At 36.9% G+C, this 19,641-nt stretch overlaps 2 protein-coding genes across 2 annotated transcripts; one reads left to right on the forward strand and one right to left on the reverse strand.

Moving 5' to 3' along the window:
• Window positions 1-8,912: 8,912 nt before the first annotated feature.
• Window positions 8,913-16,915, reverse strand: LOC112569950 (acid phosphatase type 7-like). The gene is given in 14 exon segments (XM_025248067.1): window positions 8,913-10,402; window positions 10,668-10,706; window positions 10,709-10,807; window positions 11,315-11,386; window positions 11,525-11,628; window positions 11,631-11,652; window positions 11,786-11,899; window positions 12,315-12,429; window positions 13,019-13,087; window positions 13,339-13,436; window positions 13,674-13,699; window positions 14,238-14,420; window positions 14,659-14,860; window positions 16,755-16,915. Coding segments are annotated over 13 exon segments (1,092 nt in total). The 5' UTR covers window positions 14,732-14,860; window positions 16,755-16,915; the 3' UTR covers window positions 8,913-10,324.
• A 27-nt stretch (window positions 16,916-16,942) lies between these two features.
• Window positions 16,943-19,586, forward strand: LOC112569951 (acylphosphatase-1-like). The gene is made up of 4 exons (XM_025248068.1): window positions 16,943-17,070; window positions 17,872-17,888; window positions 18,649-18,758; window positions 18,981-19,586. The coding sequence occupies exons 1-4, from the start codon at window positions 17,013-17,015 to the stop codon at window positions 19,093-19,095; spliced, it is 300 nt and encodes a 99-aa protein (XP_025103853.1). The 5' UTR covers window positions 16,943-17,012; the 3' UTR covers window positions 19,096-19,586.
• Window positions 19,587-19,641: the final 55 nt, after the last annotated feature.

Here is a 19,641-nt window from a genome sequence, read left to right on the forward strand (position 1 = left end):
CTGTGCACAATGAATAAAGTGTGAAGCATTATTACAGATGTCATAATCTTGTCTGCATATCGCAATACCACAACACCCTCTCACTATAGCCATTGTAAACATTTCTCTGATTCACAGAAAAAAGTCCACAAAAAAACCTGGTGGCTGATTTTCAAACTTCGAGACCAGATTTAAACATTTCAACTTGTTAAGCTCACAGATTGAAAAAAATTACTCAGAATATGTTTTGAAACGAAAGTTTAATAATACAGATTTTAAAATGAATTTGACTGTGATTAGTAAAACAAATATGATAAGAAATCTGTATGATGCTGTCTGTCTGTCTGTCTGTCTGTCTGTCTGTCTGTCTGTCTGTCTGTCTGTCTGTCTGTCTGTCTGTCTGTCTGTCTGTCTGTCTGTCTGTCTGTCTGTCTGTCTGTCTGTCTGTCTGTGGGTCAAAAGCTTGGATCCATGAAGAGCATCGTATTTCATCTTTTTTGCTTGTTTATTTTATTTTTCTCTGGCTGTTTTTCCTCCTAAATCCCCTTCCTTCTGATTCCCTGTTCCACTGTCTCAGTCTTTTATCTGCTTCCTCCATTTTGCGATTATGGATTTCAAGTTTTTAAACAAAGTAAGCGTGTAAAAAAAAGTCCTATAGAAAAAGAATAATAAAATAACATCAATACCAATAGTTTCTATATTTCTTTTCCAAAATAATTTGCTCAAAACACTTCACACATACCAAAACCATAAAGAGAACAATTCTAAATAAACGTACATGTAACATCTATCCACACATGCAATCTTACCACACACACACACATACGTAGTAAATAAACACGGTCTGGACATGGGAGAAGTCGCTGATTTAGAATAAAAGTATGTCTGAAGTTTGGAATTGAAGCTGGAATATAGATGAGGATGAGTTCGTACAGGTATCGAGGACCGGTGCCAGTGACTGGAATAAGTCAGACTGGAAAGTGTAGATACTGTGCGATCAGAGATGACAGTCAGTGAAGAGAGCGGATGATGGGTGTTATACGTCGATGATCAACAGATAAAACAACCAGCACTATTCTGGATCCCTTGAAGTCTGGCAAGAAGACACTTGGGAATGTCAGTCAATAAAGAATTACAATAGTCGATCTTTGAGAGAAAAAAATTCGAGTTTTTGATTGCTTCAGCGGTCAGAACTAATCCTACTAAGTTCAATGTAAGTAATTCTGCAGAATAATCAGAATAACAGATTCAACATGTATTCTAACAATCGTTCTTCCTCTCATACAGTCACAGGACGAGTCAACTGAGCCACCCAAACAGGTCAACAAACTTTGTGTCTTTTGTACAATGTGAGGCAAGGTATGCATGCGTGCACACATGCGTCCGTGTGTGCATGTGTTTGCATGTGTGTATGTGTGTATGAGAGAGAGCTAAGGGTGGCCGTCGTGAAGAGAGGTGAGCAACCGGGAGAGTGGGTATGGAACAGCCATACATCACTTGAGAGACACATTTCATCACTGTTTGTAGGAAGCCAATCCTCAACTAGTTTGCCAGAACTAGCAGTGAGCGACCCCACAAGACCTAGAAATAATACTGAGCATCTGTAATTTTTATTTTATGCTTTGTAAGACCAGACCAATCATTCCTGTATAACTGTCGCTACTGGGGGCGTCGCCGTTACACGAGAGAAAAGACGAGATAATACAGCAAGAGGATATGACAGACGAGAGAGGCTAAGAACTGAGTTGAAGAAAATGATGAGAACAAAATATACATCTAGAGAGGCCGGACCCTAATTCTAGTTTTCTAAGTTTACTCATTCAGCAATGTAGCGACAATGGTTATAAAACGGAATCCGACAATCCATTTAAGATGAAAATAGAAAAAAAAATTCACTACCATAATCAAAGGCGAATGTAAATTCGAGAATCATCGTCCCTTCCCTGTGTCTCTTTTTCGTTTTCTGTTTGTCCCTCTGTTTGCTGGACGATTCTTACTCAGACCGGTGCTCGGGTATGTTGCGCCGGAGGCAAATACACGGACTGTGCATCCCCCGCGCCACAATACCCAGAATATGTAAACACACCCAACAATTAATGTAAATGTTGTGATAAAGTTGAGGCTTAACATCTTATGTTCTTTTTCTGCCAAGCCGTACTCAATGGATATGGTGGCATCCAAACCAATCTTTCTTGTCCCTCATAACATTTCAACTCATTTTCACCTTAAAAAAATATTCTCTACTACCTTCAGAAACTGGAAGGGTAAATCTAATTCTGAGTGACACTGAGTGTGTTCAAACCGCGACAATCGTCACTGATATTATGTAAGACTAGAAACATTGTTTAAACTCTCATTTGAGAAAATATTGTTAGTCCTAAACGTTTTATTATTTCAATACATATAAATAAATGGGCAGACGATATCTGTTATATGATTGACCTGAATAATATTTTCCTCAACATCATTATTTGCATAAAAGAAATTAATTCTATGTGCAGCCTCCTCAGTGCTAGCACCGACTGACACCTTTCTCCTTTTACACACTTCTTTGAACACATGGAAAACACAAGAAAAGCAGGAAGGGAAGGAAAGACCTGGATAAGGCGAGAGAGAGAGAGAGAGGGAGAAGAGACGGAGAGGAAGACAGAAGCCCCCCGACGGCACGAAATCTTTGATGTCTTTATATCAGTAGTTGAAAGGAAGACACACGAAGAAATGATTTCCCATCTTTGATGGTACCAGCTGTCTTTACAGAAGTCATTCAAAGTACAGCTTCCACATCTTAATCACATCTGATATCCTCCTGTGGTCCAGTCAGTCCTGTTCTTATTTCGTCTTGTGATAAATCATCTCGTCTGTCGTCTCTCACATTCCTGAGTGCGATCGTTATATTCAAGCTGTCATACATCCCTATATCCTAGGTTAAATCCTAAAATAAACGGACTGAGAAGCGAAAGATAAACAATATATTTCGAGACCTGCCCATCGTTCATTGCAATGTCTTTGTCGTCGGGGACACTTCAAGACCAGTCTGCTACAATTTCCATTTTCTGTGCTTCTATTGCTCTCATCGTCGTGCTCGAAATGATTGCAACACCGCCTGAATAAATAGAATATAAGTAAGACATACGGGGCTGTCCTGGCCACAAGTAACTGCTTGTACAGTCAGATTAAGACAAAACTGGATGGAAAAGACATTCTTCATGCTGCTGATGATTGCTGAGGCTTCTAGACTGTCATAAAAAGTTACAGGGTTAGTTTTTGTCTTTTGTCTTGAATTCCATGTACAGGAGATGGCTCTAGATATATATTTTTAAGTCGAAAAAAGCTGAAAGATTCACAATCATCAGAAAGTAACGCAGTAACTTTGCTTAGTGCCTAGAATAGTAAGTGAGCAGACATCGACAAAAATGAAAAGCTAACCACTAATCGAAATCATCACAGTTTTGAAAACATTGTAGATATGGACTCCTTTGTTGTATCTTGGAGCAGAATTGATTGCTATAGACAAAAAAGAAAAGGCATTACTTAGACCTTTAGCCAGAATGGCAGAAACTTTACAAGAACCTGTGAGAAACAACTACAACATGGGAGCCTTGCGCCGCCATCGTCATCCAATGTTCTCAAGGACCATTGCTAGTACCTCTGGGACATCGTCTTCGAGGTTTTCTTTCAGACATTTTCTTCTCCTCGTGTACTGGGCTGTTCTGGTGCTTTTAATGGATCAGCTTCGTATCGTTAGATGAAGCAACTGCTCAGAGCCTGGCAAATGCATCAGTTCCTGGGTTCAATCCAATCTGGATTAGTGCGACCAAATTGGTTTTTACAAGAATGAAGACGATTGCATTGAAATCCTGCTTAGTTTTCCATGAAACAAAGAGAAAAAGCTGCTTTATTCTTCATGAAGTACGGCAGTAACTTGATTCAAATAAAATTTGTTTCATCAAATTTTCTATGGAACTTCCCACCCAACTCCCATCCCCAACGCAGAAAGCCATGACATCTTATTACCTGCGACACGGGACGACCTCGCGCACAGTCGTGACATTCATCGTCGCCATCATCCATCTAGTAGATCTTTAGTGGGATTGAAACTACTTTACATTTATTAGTAGATGAAATGCAACAGTAACAGTGTGTGAGTTGTTGTATTAAAACAAAGGATGCTGAATATGGATTAAAATCAAATGAACAGACATGGCGTCACACATTGAAAGAAACTTGTCAAACTCTTAAATCATAAATTTTCGGCAGTTACATGATATGAGTTTATCTAAAGTTTTTTTTCCCCCGTAAGTGCTAAGAGAGATGGACAGAAGGGAGGAAGAGAGGAGAGAACTGTTTGATGAGTAGGACCGCATTGCGGATATTTCAACGGCGAGCATGCTGTTGAAGTAATTAGTGTAGTTATTAAAAAAATTCATAGATGGAGTATAAGGTCCATTTGCCTTCAAAGTCATGAATGTACCCTACTGGGATTACAGCTTCTTTACAATTTAATGAATTATTAACTGGGGTCTTCGGATCTTCTTGGATCCATTGGGTCTGTCCGTTCTTTAACAGCGGGATGCGTTGGTAGGTGGTATTCGAGGTGTGAGCAGTCGCCAACTATGAATAATCGTGAAATAAGTCGGAGATGATCAGGCCCCGGCAAAGGCCTTCTGGACCCGAGCTTTGTAAGGGAATGTCTTCCGCCTTTCGCTCTTTGTTGTCAGATGTAGACTTCGAGAGAAAAGTTGAAACTTCGCGTGAATAGCTCGCATTTTCTTTTTTCTTTTTTTCACACACACGTTCTCTCTTTCTCTTTCGCTTTCTCTTTCTCTTTCTCTCTCTCTTATTCTGAGCGAGTGCACATGTGGTTGCATGTGTGTACAGATCCCCTTACACGATGTACAGTAGTCCCTGATCATGCATCGATGCTTTGAGAAGCAGACAGCAAAGCTTGATCTTTCTTTCTTTCTTTCCACCCTTGCGATTTGATGGAAAGTGGTTTTGAAATGTCTTTGACTGGAACCCATCAACCTGAGACTAAACTTTTCTTTGTCTACTCGCTGATGGCTTTCACTGAGAAAATCGAGTATCTAGAGGACAACATCACTTCTCCTTGAAAGAATCGACGAGAATGTTGAAAACATTCATCCGTGAAGAAAAGGTGACACGTTTTTCCTTTGATTCAAGGAGGATTTTTTTTTTCGAAATTCCCAGTGTGACATCGGTTGCCACTGAGACTGGCTTCTCAGACGACGACTGGAAGGTGGGTGGACGGGAGTGAAAGGTGGAAGGAAAAAGTTCTCTTCGACGATTGCGTTTAAAAGTATTGTGTCTAACTCACTTGTGATCAGTTCCATCAACACTTTTGTCATCAACAAGTTTTTTGTAGCGAGATGCTTTTACAGATATTCAACTAATATGGAAATGGCAGATGTAGTGGCAGTCGACAGGTCATTTATTAGAAATGCGGAAATTTTGGCATCCTAGAAAGGCAAAGCAGAATTTACGAAGGTGGAAAAATGTTTTAGTCTGTTCTGGTGGAAGGTGATAGGGTTTTAATGTTCGATTGTATCTAGCGAAAAGAAATAACATTCTAGAATATACTGCCAAGGACTGTCATCTCTTCGTTTCGCCTTGCAACAACAAAAAAGTAACTTTGAGCTTTGTTTACTAAAATGTCTTAAACGAGCGGACTACTGATTTTTTTGGGGACAGAAAAAAATTACTGTTAACATCACAACCAAGTAAAATCACGCGCTGTTGTCTGGCCTGAAAAAATAAGAACTAAAATAAAACTGTTCTCACTTTTCCTTCAATATGTCTTTGGTTGTCAACATGAAATACACCCAAATGACTCATCAAAACTCCATCAGTAAAGGGTCGTGCCGAAGACCTGTGATCACATCTCAATATTTTCGTTGTGGATGGTTTTCTTTTTATGTCTTATAATCGTTTTCTAATTTTTCTTGCAACTATCAAAGTTTAGTGTAAATGCCATAGACTCGAGAAGCGACATTGAGAGCAGAACACCACAGCCCCATTCTCTTTAAGACTGACATCTTTTGAACAAATATCAAATGGATGTCATCATCTCGCCCATGGTTGTGTCACTAGTTTTTTGGGGTTTGTTTTTTGGAGGGGAGAGATGAGAGAGAAGATGGAAGACAGACAGATTGACCAATTAAATAACCATCCGACAACCAGCCCGTCGGGAAATATAAATTACCATTCCGGATGGAATCCAAATGCCGACTTTGAATGTAGAAGATTTAGGTTGATGATGAAGCATGCTCCCTAGGGTTATTCTGTAGGTCTGCTTTGTGGAAACAAGCAGGGTTTGATGCGATTTGCGCGGATTTAGCAGTGTGGCTTTGTTGCCGACACCAGGGCTGAGATAAGTAGAGAATCTGTGTAGGTGCTGAGAGAAAAGAGATGGAGCATTTTTAAATCATAAAAAGGAGTGAGTTGATATCACAGGAAGGAGAACATGGTGGTAGCTTTCCCGTTAGAAAGGTAGGTCTGTACTTGCTGCACCAGGTGGGACAGGTGGGGCACAGCAGTTGGGGTGGGACATAAGGGTGTCCAGTGGAAGTTCTAGTAAGTAAAGGGTAAGGCAAGAAAGTGCGGTGTTAATTGACACAGACCCGATACGTCAGTCATTATTAAGATACGTCTGGTAGTCTCTCTTTATTAAGACAGACACCACACATCATTTGTTATTAGCAAGCCGACTGTGTGGCCAGTTCACAGAGGGAAGTCCTTGTCCGCAACAGGCTGCCATCAGAAGTGTGTTTGGGGGTGAAGGGGGAGGTGAGGGAAGGAGTGGGGGTAATTTTTGACTTTCTTAAGGGAAATCGCAGAGAAGACAATTTTCTTATCCGCCTACATGTTTTTTTGTTTTTGGATACAGCACTTTTAATTTGCCGCCAAAGGTGCAATACCTCTCGGCTTGTTGCATTACAAGCCCCCTTGACTGTGGAACTCCTTTTTAATTTCTGGGAGGAGAAGAGCAGGTACATTAGTCGAGGTCTTTGGAACTCTTAGCAACGTTCCCCTGACAAATCTTTCACTTCCGCGAGACAACTTAGTCTGGGTGAGAGTGCAGTCTCTTTGTGTGTGTGTGGTTTCTTTTTATTCATTCCTCCCTAACACCTCAGTTGCCCTGTCTTCATATTTATTTTCTAAAGCAATGTCTCCAATTCATAAAGAAATCTCATGTTTACTGATTTTATTTTTTCATCGTAAGGAAGAGGTGCTGCAGAACAGAGCGATATTTTCAATATTATACAAATACCTCCATATTTTGGTCATTAACAGAGTATTGTTGTTCGTTCAACTTTTCTTTTTTGAAAAATCTAATCGCGGAAAGGAATCCAGCTAGAGTACTGTCAAAGAATCTGTACTTGGCTTATTAAAAACTTCTCATTCTTTATACAGATATAATGTGTGTGTGTGATGGGGGTGGGAAGGTATGCTTAAACGAAGAACTAAGTTGCTGACCATTTTTTAAATGAAGATATCTGCAATCCCAGAAATATGTTAACAGCATCCTCGACCGTCTATATATGTTCAAAAAGATGTTCTTAGACATGCCCATGCTCAGAGGCAGCTAACCCTAGAGGCATGTCTGCTCTGGCTCGGACTGGGACAAGTGCTGCTCTTGAAACTTCTTGTCCTTCAGACAATTTCATGCATGATCCATGTTTGGTGTAACTCTACATCCCTGTCAATAGAAGTCTACGCAGATCGTAACACGAGTCAAGAGAAACAAGATGAGCTCACCATCACTCATTGTGAATGTTCATCACACTCAGACCCACAGGTTATCAGGTGAGGTGTCTGCAGTCATGTTGGTATTCTGTCTTCAGTCTGGACCTAACGCACAGACAAGGTGCTGACATGCAGTGTATTTTTCCATCTATTGCCTGCATCTGTTGTAGTCTTTGTTTACAAAAGAAATAATTACAGCAATGCCATCACAAAACCTTGCTGGAGGAGTTGATTCGCGGTAATCAAAATGAATTTTCATTGTGATGTCACAATAATCCAAAGCTATAAGTAGCTTAATCAAAACTTAAGCTGAGCTGAGGCACTGCAATGAAGAACAAAAATAGAGGCTTTATAAAATAGAAGATGGACCATGAAAAGTGTTTAAAAATTTCATGAGATTATCTTCAATTTTTATCAATCATTTTCGCACGAGAATCTTCACGGCCTTTTGACTATCAAAGTGTAATGTGCAAAAAAGATAGGTTTTTCCAGATTCTCACGGAGGTCACACGGTATGTAAGACAGGAGTTAAGGTATCTCAGAGAGAGAGAGAGAAACAAAAAAAATTGTGGACTTCAAGGCCGAAACAACCTCAAACCTGGAAACTCGGCAGGTGGCCCAGCAGGAACCTCAATGGTCCCGATGTTAGTTTTCTATATAAGCTTGGTTCATCAAAATCTTACACGAAAATATCTCCAGTAAGCTTTTTTTTCCATGTTTTCTGACTCAACAATAATTTGTTTACGTTAAGGACACCACCTGCGAATTTCACGTAATTCGCGCACGTTTCTGTGCGATAGGAGACATCGCGAATGCACTCACACACACAAATTGTGAGCCAGTTCGTGATCACAGCAGTCTCAAAAAAAAAATTCTTGCTGACCTTAAATCTAGATTTGATGATAGTGATAATAAAAAAAAAATGTGCAAGCAGATGTCTCTCACAAAAAATGTTATCTTTCAACCGAGAATTTTTTTTTTAAAGTTTTGAAATGCATTCAGCAGCTGTTGTTACTAATCGTGGATGTTGCAAACTGTATTTTTCGTGTTTTGAATGACTTGGTTTCCCCACAAAACGAAAAGATGATATCAAAGGGAAAACATCATTTCCAAGACTGATGCTCATTCAGACAAATGCTCATTCACTCATACACAAGCACATGTTCACACTTGTGTCAAGAGCTTTTTTAATGTCAGGTAAAGGAAACATAAAACCAGTATTTCATGCTATGAGATTTGTACAGCTATTCCTCGATTCATGATGATAAATGTACAAATGAAAACTAAACATCGAAACAGTGTATGCCACAATGCAAAAGTGGGACTAGTTTTCTTTCATAATGTTGGCAAGAACAGACCGTACACAAGTTTTTGAGAAGGCTGTTGAAAAGAATTTTAATTCTCCTCATGCTTCTCATGCATATAAAATAAATAGAATTCAAAAATGAGACACAACACAGAGCTGTGAACTCTTAAAAATGATCTGGGACCCATTAGGAAAACAATTTCCTGCAGCAGTAAATGTAATATGGCAATATTTATAGAACAAGCCTAGTCCATATTGATTTAAAAATGCCATAATCGAAAGGAAGAGTAAAATCCAAGCTCTTACACATTTTATTTATCTCTACCAGAATCTAATGTCTTAGATTTTAAAGGTATAGTTTTGAATGCAATGAATTCGGTGGGATCACAAAGTTGTATAGAAGAATAACTAAGCCCAATGACTTCTACAAAAATATAATAATTCATCAGGCATCAAGTTTTTTGACAGTCAATTCATGCAGTACAATTGAAAGACATGGTAACCGGATTAGTGTGTATTATACAGTGTTTTAGTCATCATCACAACAGCTATAAAATTGATAAAATAAATCCCAACATACTTGGGTAAGGGCCTGTACATACGAAGAATAGTAACCACATACCCATTGGGTTTTGCATGTGAACATTGACAATGCTGTTTCAACCATAAAACAATGTGGAATGTTAAGAGAAGTGACATATGGCAAAAATATTATCCTTCAGCCTAACTGAATGAACTTGAAAATACCACCAAAAGTAAGACGTTCAAAAACATCAATAAGATCTTGTCATTCCTTACACCGACGATTTGTCATCCCCCCAAAATAAAATTAGTAACACAAAGAATTATACGATAAAGAGAATCCAAAACCAAGAATCACACATGAACAGCGTAAGAATTTTTAAATTAATAAATTATATCAAGCAGGCTCTTTAATCATGGGAATAAAATTCTTTGATAGATTAAAAGTAAAAATGCTTATGTATCAATTATTTAAAAGTAACTTAAGGTTTCAAATACAGGGAAGGAAGTAAATCTGTGTTGTGTATGAGATACAAGCAAGAGCACATGCATATCCACATGTACTTGGATACAGATGTGTGTCGCTTATTTGTGCTTTACACATCTTTGAGCCTATTCATTTACGAAAAAAAAAAAACACCAAACAAATTAGTAAAGTGTTATCTAGGTACATTTTTGCGTCCTTCGTAGTCTAAGTTAACTGATGAGTACTTGCATAAGAGCGCATTTGCATTTCTTCCCTTGAACTGTCATTTAAAAAAATTTGTTGGACAGTGGGTATGACCCATGAAGGTCCTTCTTTATCATGAAGGAGTCAATAATTTTTCCTCCCTGAAAAAAAAATGATAGTAAGAATAAAAAATGAAAACAATATGAAATTTGTATAAAGTTTAAAGAATCATCTATTAATGAACAGAAATGCAATTCTTACAACTAAGCCCACCTCCACACACCGTCATTCTCTCAATTCCCAAGCAGTCATACTTTGTGCCATTAGACATGTCACTGCTGACCAATCAACTGCAAAAGTTGTGATTTAAATGGCTTTGTGATTCTAAATTTATCAAGGAAAAAAAGAACCTGAAAGGCGATGTACCTGGTCATCAGAAACCTGTTCCATGTACAGGTGCGTGTCGTGTTGTGAATAGTCATGCGTGTGTAGCCATAATCGTCACTGTGAAATGCTGACCAAGCAGCAAAATTGGTTATGAACTTGTCATGGTTTTCCTGACACCCCTGCAGGCAACAAAAAAATAACCACATAAGCTGTGACTTTGCAATATCTGATTTTACACTTTTCTTAAAAGGCCTTTATGGTACACCAAAACATTCTTTTGTACTATGTGGGAAAAAAGTTTTCAGCATGTCCTTTTCCATCAACAAAAGACCTTAAACATTTCATAGTGCTGAGAAATCTCTGAAAAAGATTATCTGGAGCTTGCTGCTCACTGAACTCAGAAATACATCTTAAATGATCTCGTTTGCTTTTTAAGTACCATCTACATTTCTGTTTTCATTGTGTGGTTATGTATTATGTATGATTCTGAAGGATTATATGTATATCATTTACTGTTTGTATGAGTTGTGTTTGTGTGTGTGCTGGGGGAGGGGTGTACAATGATTGTAAAATGCGTTAGCTGGAATAGCACTGTATAAAAGTGCATTCTTGTTATTACTGCTATAATTTGTCTGTTAGGAAATCTTCAAATAGCTGAGTATTTTTAAAAACAAAGAAGCACTCACTGCTGAACCTGTTACAACATGAACTGGTGCCTTGGGGTTTGTGTAGGGTTCTTTTAGACTGCCATTATATACCTGCAACCAACAAGACTATTTACTTCCTGTTCTTAAACAAAATAACCAAAAGCCTTTAATGAGAAAGTTATTTGTACATGATTTTGTAAAACAGTGTGAAAATAAGTGGTTTTACAAAAGTTATAATCAACTACTAACCTTTTCATCATAGACAGGCCACATGCGTTCATATGAATGCTCGTGAGCCCAAAGCATCACATCTACACCATAGTCGTAGAAAATTTTTCTAGTGGCAAAGAGTGCAGGATAGGCCAACCAGTTCTCACCTGCAGCAACCCAAATAAATAAGATGTTTGCAAGTAATGAAAAGCAGTAGTGCTGACAACTTTTCCAAGTTCTTTTAAAACTAAAGAGCACACTGCTGGAAAATTAAGACTATAAGCATCAGTTTATACTTACCATGCTGCCAGTCTTTGTGCAGTCATCATTGTCAGCATTTGAACAGTACATGGGGCGATGGCCCATTGTGATAATCCACGGTCTCTGTGCACGGTTTTCTGGCTTTGTTGCCTCCTGAAGACAGACATGTTCGACTTCATATTTTGTAAAAAGGAACCAACCACAAAAAGACCTGGTGATGCTATGGTAACCTTGATTCATGTTCAATAACTTACAAAAACAAAAAGATTATATTATAACTTTCAATCTTACAAAAATCTTAAAACTACAACACCTTGTGTCTGTGATCTACAGCCTGTCAGACAAATGTCTGACAGTTTCCTGAGAAGGCATTGGCTTTTGTAGCAGCATAATCTACTAATAATAAACAGTAGAGTGCCATGTATTCTGTAGCTAAGAAAGCAATCTAGCAGACAATTACTTCACAACAATTATCTTATAAGTAGCAGGCAGTACCTCACAACAATTACTTTATAACCTCATCAAAATAAAAAAGTGGGGGAGGGGGGAAGTCTACTTGTACTCATACCATAAGATCTTGCTCAAGCCATCTGTACTGCTCTGCTGCCTGAGCAATTCCAAATTGCACAAAGAAATAATACTCTGTGCTGAACGAAATTATATGGGCTGGACCAATGTTGAAACTGCAGGTAAAACATATACAAAGCATAAGAATGAATATATTTCCCTTGCATGTGCACGCGTGCACACACACACACACAAGTACATGAATACTATTCTGTACATTATCCAGTATGATACAAAAGAGATTTTTTAACTCATGTCTATCCCAGCTACTTGTAGGAAAGGAATCCATAGTCCAAAAGAGAATGAGAGAAATATTTGGTATCTGCTTTACATCTTGACGACAAAAATGTTCCTCTAAGGTATAAATACGAAAAGGATTTTTATTCTCCAGACCTCCAAGACTGAATCTATAATTATTTTTTAGAACTTGGCATTGCTTAAATCATCAGGTAAACAAATAAAACTCTCTGACATCAACAGTTTCTAAAACGTTTGTATAAGTATGTTTATGACAGCTGCTTCATGACCCAGTGTTCACATACTTAATGTATGCCATTTAAGACTGATCCACCACAAACTTGTGAAACTTTTAAACAAAACAAGTAACATTTCTAATCAATCTGCATAATACATTTGGATGGCAGCATGACAACCATTCGACAATTCAGAACTAGCAAAACTTAACAATGTGTAAAACATAACTACCTGAAAAACATCCTGTCCATGTAAGGGTCTCCAGGCATAGCAAAGCGATGTTTATAGTTAGAAAAATTGCTGCAGAAATAAAGTTATAAATGAATCAGCAGAAGTAAAAACAAAGATATCTCTCAGTTTTAAGGGACAGGCAGATAATATTTACATTTTCTTATCTTGAAAAAGTAAACTTTACCAAAAGGCCTTTGTATACTCTCTCTGTCACTCTATAATCTATTTACTATAAAAATATCAATAATTTGAAGAGGCATAAATTCAAAGTAATTTGTCTTATAATAACTTTTTAATAAAATAAATATACAACCACATACTAGTTAACTTCATGGTTGCCAGGACAAGTCAGGTATGGCACATTAGCAGCAATAGGTTCTATTTGTTTCATGAATTCATCACCAACTTTGGCATCATCCTGAACAGACAATTTCTCAAACACTATAAATACATGAAAATAAAATATTCTTAAGCTTCATCAGAATAAATATTAATACTATTCTGATTAAAAATGTGTTCAGCCACAATATCTCAAAAGCAAAAATGACAAAATCTTAGAAATTTCCACAAATTTCAAGGAATGCATTGATTATACAAGAGACTATGAGATCATTATTACATGAAAAAGCAACAAAAAATAATCAAATTTGCTTACAGTATCCATGTCATAAGCAAAGTCACCTGCAAAAATAAGCATGGCACAATAATAAGAAACTTTAGCAGGGAAACTATTATCTTGTGCATGCATGAAAGTTATTTTAATTAGCTAGACTTGACCAAACTATACCTTACTCATTAGAAAGCATGTTCATTTAAAAACAGAAGAAAATGAAGGTGTGAGATTTCAAAACCTCTTTGAACATCTAAGTTTAATCAGTAAGGTATAGTTTTGGTCAAGTCTAGCTTTTTTATGTAAAAACAAAACTAAAGAAAATCTGCAGAATCCAACAGGCTAATTGAACTAACAAAAATGAATTGGAAAGTGTACTGAACCACTAATAAAGTGAATATTTTTACAGTCTCTTTACCAGCCCTAAATAAATAAAATGTTCTAACTTTATGATGTAATTACTAGTTATCATGCAGGATAACTGTAGTATCCTGAGAATCCTGCAATGAGATCGTCTGATATTAGAACCTAAGCCCTTGGGAGAAAAAAAAATTGATTTTTTTTAACTGCCATCCAGCAAACAAAAGAAACTATTTGACTGATGCTTACCAACATGAAGTATTGCATCATACATTCCCTTCTCTGTCTCAAGCTGTAACCGTGGGATAGATTGACCATTAATATTTCCAAGGTCCCCATAAATGGCTAGGCGGGGTGACCAGTTGTTGCCCTTTTGCATCGCGGTAAACGAGAACTCTGGGCTCCATCCTTTATCACTACCACAGTTGTATGCTGTAACAATCCATCAAACAGTGCAAAAGAAGATGCTCCGTGGAATGCCTTCCTTTTCTTTCCAGTGTATAATAAACATGAACATCAGCATCAATCTGAAGCAGTTTTGGGCAAGTCATCGAAACATATTTTTTCAGAATAGGAAAACAAAAAAAAAAAAACAAAAAAAATGAAGTTGATTTAGACATGAAGAAATGAAACTATGCTCTATGGAAAAGCAAACACATAATTTACTCACTGTACTTTTTGCCCACTTTGAAGGCCTGTGAGTTTGACTCTGTGAACATACTGGACACGCTTAAGTGGCCCATAATCCATAAACTTCTTACTTCCTCCTTCGGCTACTAGCTGCTGTGAAGATCCTGCTAAGGAGTACAGCACTACAGACGAGACTGTGTCATTCTGAGTCGACCAAACCACATACATCTGAGTCTCATCCTCTGAAAAAAAAAGTAAAATGCAAAATATTAATGAATGCACTTGTTCACTTAGCTCTTCCTATACATAGATGCTAATGTCTTTATAGCTACAGCTCAATTGCATCAATTCAACCATATTGAATAAGTTAAAAGGTAAATATAAAGAGCATGAGAGGAAAAGTAGAATAAAGGTAAAATGATAGGGAAAAGGAGGAAAGAATTTGTGGGATGTTTATAAAATAGGATGCTTGAAGTGATATGGTCATGAACTCTTTACCAGGTAGGTGGTAATAAAATAGTGATAAGGTTATATATGAGATCCTTCAACAGGTAGGTTCTTAAAACTTTAATGACCTTTACTTCCTTTTCATCAAACTAATAAACCTGAAAACAAAAATCTAGATGGTGACTTACACTTACAGTTTAAGCAATCTGAAAACAAAAACGGGTAAGCAACTGTGTTAGCTGTTTTTAGTTTTCAACTGGTTAGAAATGTAACTTGCGACCAAGAGTTTTATGACATACAATAGTGACATGTGTAAGCGACAGAACTCTTACAGACATAACTAAATGGCAGGAACTCTTAGACAAAATTTCTTTTTTTTTTTTACATAACTCACTTTTGAAGTACCTTATGGATGGATACAACCAATCAACCTAGAAATAGCCACACCTTCAAATAACTAAGCCTAAATTTAACTTGTTCAAAGAAATTGGTAAATTTTTCTGCAGACGTACAAATAAGACTAGTTGTTAATATTAATAGTCCATTGTGCAATAAATAACAAATGAATATGAATTAGCATTACTTCATCAAATCCATCCCTTACTTTTTGCATATAAAATTTAAGATATCTGTATTTGCCATGCTATTTTCAGGTGTATTCAGGTCTGTAAATGTGTGTTTGTGAGAAAATAAAGAACTTTTACAGATTAAATTTCAAGTCAATAAACATGCAATAAAATCTTTCCAGCAGAATATTATTTTCAAGATACTCGGAAGCAGTAAGCATATTCATTCAGCACATAGCCTGAATACAAATAAAGACAGCTCATCATCCACTCTCTGTCAATGCTGCTCGATCTGGCATATCTCACATATGCTACACTTATGTACAAGATATGGCAAAAGGTCATCCCTGATCCTCGTACTCTGCTTATCACAGATCTTATCATTATTCTCATAACCATCTACGGCTGTTCAAACTGAGAAATATTACAGTTGTTTTAAAGTAAACTTTACTGTACAGTTTTAAGGTACACTTTGATAATGGTATTATATATTTTCAAATTTCCTTGAAAAACTCTCAAATGGTAACCAACAAATATTTGTGAAGTTGTGGTAAAAAGGGGAAGTGATCACATATATGGCCTTAAGGGTCACAGTAGAGTGAACCCTTAGTTATCTCGTGGCCAGCGTTTGAGGGTGGTGCCCATTCTCTCCCTCACTAACATTTGTTCGACGTATAAGGTGACCAGAATTTAGGAGGCCAATCCCGGGACATGGGCGGTGGAGGGGGGCCAGATTAGCGTAGACTACATACAACTCGTGAGAATTCATGCCTTTTTCGAATGGGGACAGTTGTCCGAAAAAAGGGACTGTCCCCTAAAAACGGAGACGGGTGGTCACCATATATAATGTGAATAATAAAATAAAAGAATCTTACGGAAAAGAATCGTGCTCACATCTTTATCAGACATTGTATAGCAGAGATGATATTATCAGCAAAATACTAAAAATTACATATTTCAAATATGTCAGTATACTGAAAGCTAGTCCATATTTAAAATCTGAAATATTTACTGGAGTACATTAGTACATCGATGCATATTAGTAAACAACTTCTATCGCACCATGCACGCACCGAGACAGTCCAGCGCATCCTACAGACAAGCCTAAATTTCTACAACTTACCACCATATGCAATGTGGACCTGTTCTGGCTGATAGTAGACGGGAGGATAACACAGTGCAAATGAAAAACAGCAGACGAATGTTAACAAGGAAATTTTGGCCATGGCTGAGGGTTCGCTCCGATGTTGTAGGAACTTCCCCGCACAAGTCAAGAGGAGTAACCCAACGAACGACAAGTCGGTCACCTCTTTTTCGATTGGTCGAACCATTTGACTAATCATAAATGTTGTTTCAATGTAGACACAGTTAATAGATTACCATGGCAGCCGCGAAGCCATTGCTTTCCGTTGACTTCGAAGTTTTTGGCAAAGTTCAAGGTAATTTGTAGAGTTAGAAAGTAGAAAGTATCTATAAAAAAGGCTACTCTGAGAGAAGGCAAAAAAAGGCTTTTATTTTTTTTTTTTAGCCTGACCCATCCTTCTTTTTGCCATTTGCGAATGTTGTCACCGCGATAGAACGATCTAGACTCGATCCGTTGTTCACGGTGTACATCAGGTTTCTCCTTCATCTCTTAAACATTCAACCTTTTTGCAAAGAATTATAGAATTATGCAACAAGAGATCCTTTTCTGTATAGAAAAAGGTTTTTGTTTACGTATTTTTATGTGGCTCACATTGACAAACATTAAAACCGACAACATAAAGTACTCAAATAAAGTTTTATCTCATCTTATGATTATTTAACATTTACAGAGACTTGAGCGCATTGTTCATTGGAAATAATTTATTACCTACGAGTATGAGTGTAACTTTGTTGCTAATGATAATTAGAAGTAACGACTAACAGAACGACCCTCTTGTCATCATACCTTTATGGCAGTTGGGATTGTTTTTATCGGCGATGAGATTTCATGCCTTCGTTTTCGTCAGTATCTTTTACAAATAATCTTCGTGACTGCTGCAGCCAATTTACTCCATTATTTCTTTGATCACAGTTGAACACTGGTGCAGATCAATGTATACATGGCCACAGCGGAATAGCATACAAACTCATACAACTGAAAAAAAAAAATATATGGCTGTTCAAAAAATGAACTGTTTTTACACGTGTGAGATAGGATATTAAATGTGCAATAAGCAAACATCTCTCAGGCTATGCCTGATTTCCTTTTGTTACAGGAGTCTTCTTTCGCAAGGTATGTAGACCATTCTCAAAATATGATGAAAAAATTTGTTTATCATCCCTCTGAGATGAGCAAAATATTTCTATTATCAACATATAGATGCATATGCTTGCATTTCTTTGTTGTGTTGGTAACTGTTTGTTCTTTGATAATCTTTCATGGACAATGCATTGAGCTTGCCTCCACTTGGAAAAAATGCACATGGAAGAAAAGTTATACAGTATGTGTATGAAGGCACAACTGATCCCTGAGACTAACTTCAATGAAATAACAAAATGATAATGATAATAAAGAAATAAAAATGATCAAGTAATGCTAAATATTCAGTCCTTTTTGTGTGCAACTGGTAGCTACACAATGCTTCAGTAATGAAAAGTTGCTTTTTGATTCTTGCTTGAATTCATAGCTTCCTGGAGAGATAAGCTGTGCAAACCACATTTTTAAACCTTTGCAACAATGACATGGCTGGCTAAGATGCTTCTAGTGAATATACATTTGTATACTTAAGTTTCTACATGCCTCATTTAATAATTTAAAATTACTGGAGGACATTATCATAAGGGCATGTGCAGGTAAGTACATGGTATGTGCAGACCTCCATCATATCAGAGGTACAATGTAAACTGCCTAAAGAACCCTATATCTCAGCACTAACACTTTTTTTAGGATTTAAATTGCTCAATTTTTTATTACTTATACAATAACTTTCTCATTAAATGAAAAATTTATAATCTATATTTGTTAAATTTATCTTGTGCTGGTTTAATTGCAGCATACCCAGGAAACAGCACGTAAGCTGGGACTTGTGGGATGGGTAGAGAACACTCAAAACAAAACTGTGATTGGGCAAGTGCAGGGTCAACAAGAAAAAGTAGCTGAAATGTAAGTACTCTTTTGTTTTTTTAATCAGTTAACATTTCTTGACTAAAATATTTTGTCACATTATATTTATCAATAAAGCATTGGGTCAAAGATGACAAATAGTTTGAAACAGTGAGTATGAGAAGTTTATTTACATTTAATATCATCCGTATCTCTCATGTTTTTTAATTTCTTTATATTTTGATACTTTATGGAAAACTGGTAACTGGTTTTCTTCTGCAGGAAGAAATGGCTGAAAACCAAGGGGAGTCCAAAGTCCAAGATTACAAAGTGTGACTTCAAAAATGAAAAGACTGTCAGCACTCTGGCCTTTAAGGTCTTTGAGATTAAAAAATAGACAGCAAGTTGGTCATCTCCAGTTCACTTTCAGACTGCATTCGTTAAAATGTGTTCAGATGGTTTCCCTTATAGCATCCTGATCATTTGCGTACATCTTGTTGTTATTAAAAATGATATTATAAAATTATTATATTAATAACTTAATATTATATGAGCACATCATCAGTCATTATCCTGCCTGCTATACATTACTTTGTCCCTGATAGATTATAATTTCAGCATTAACTTAACCTACAGATACTAAAAGGATGTTTCATTGGTGTTCCATTTATGCCAGCACTTAGCTATCACAGTTGAGTGGTTTTTGATGTTGTACAATGACCCCTACAAAGGCTATGTCACACTGAGCTTCCCCCAGCCTTGTAAGCAGATGTTATAGCCTAAAAAGAAAATATTTATGAACAATAGCAACTTAAAATGTTATAATTTAAAAGCAAACAAATGCATAGAATGAATAATAACAATAATAAAAAACCCAAAATGTCCATATCCCAGCCTCTCCTGGTTGTGTTGTGTACATGCAAATTCATTCTTACTGATAAAT

The sequence above is a fragment of the Pomacea canaliculata genome, linkage group LG8 (assembly GCF_003073045.1).
Source record: "Pomacea canaliculata isolate SZHN2017 linkage group LG8, ASM307304v1, whole genome shotgun sequence".
Classification (NCBI taxonomy): domain Eukaryota; kingdom Metazoa; phylum Mollusca; class Gastropoda; order Architaenioglossa; family Ampullariidae; genus Pomacea; species Pomacea canaliculata.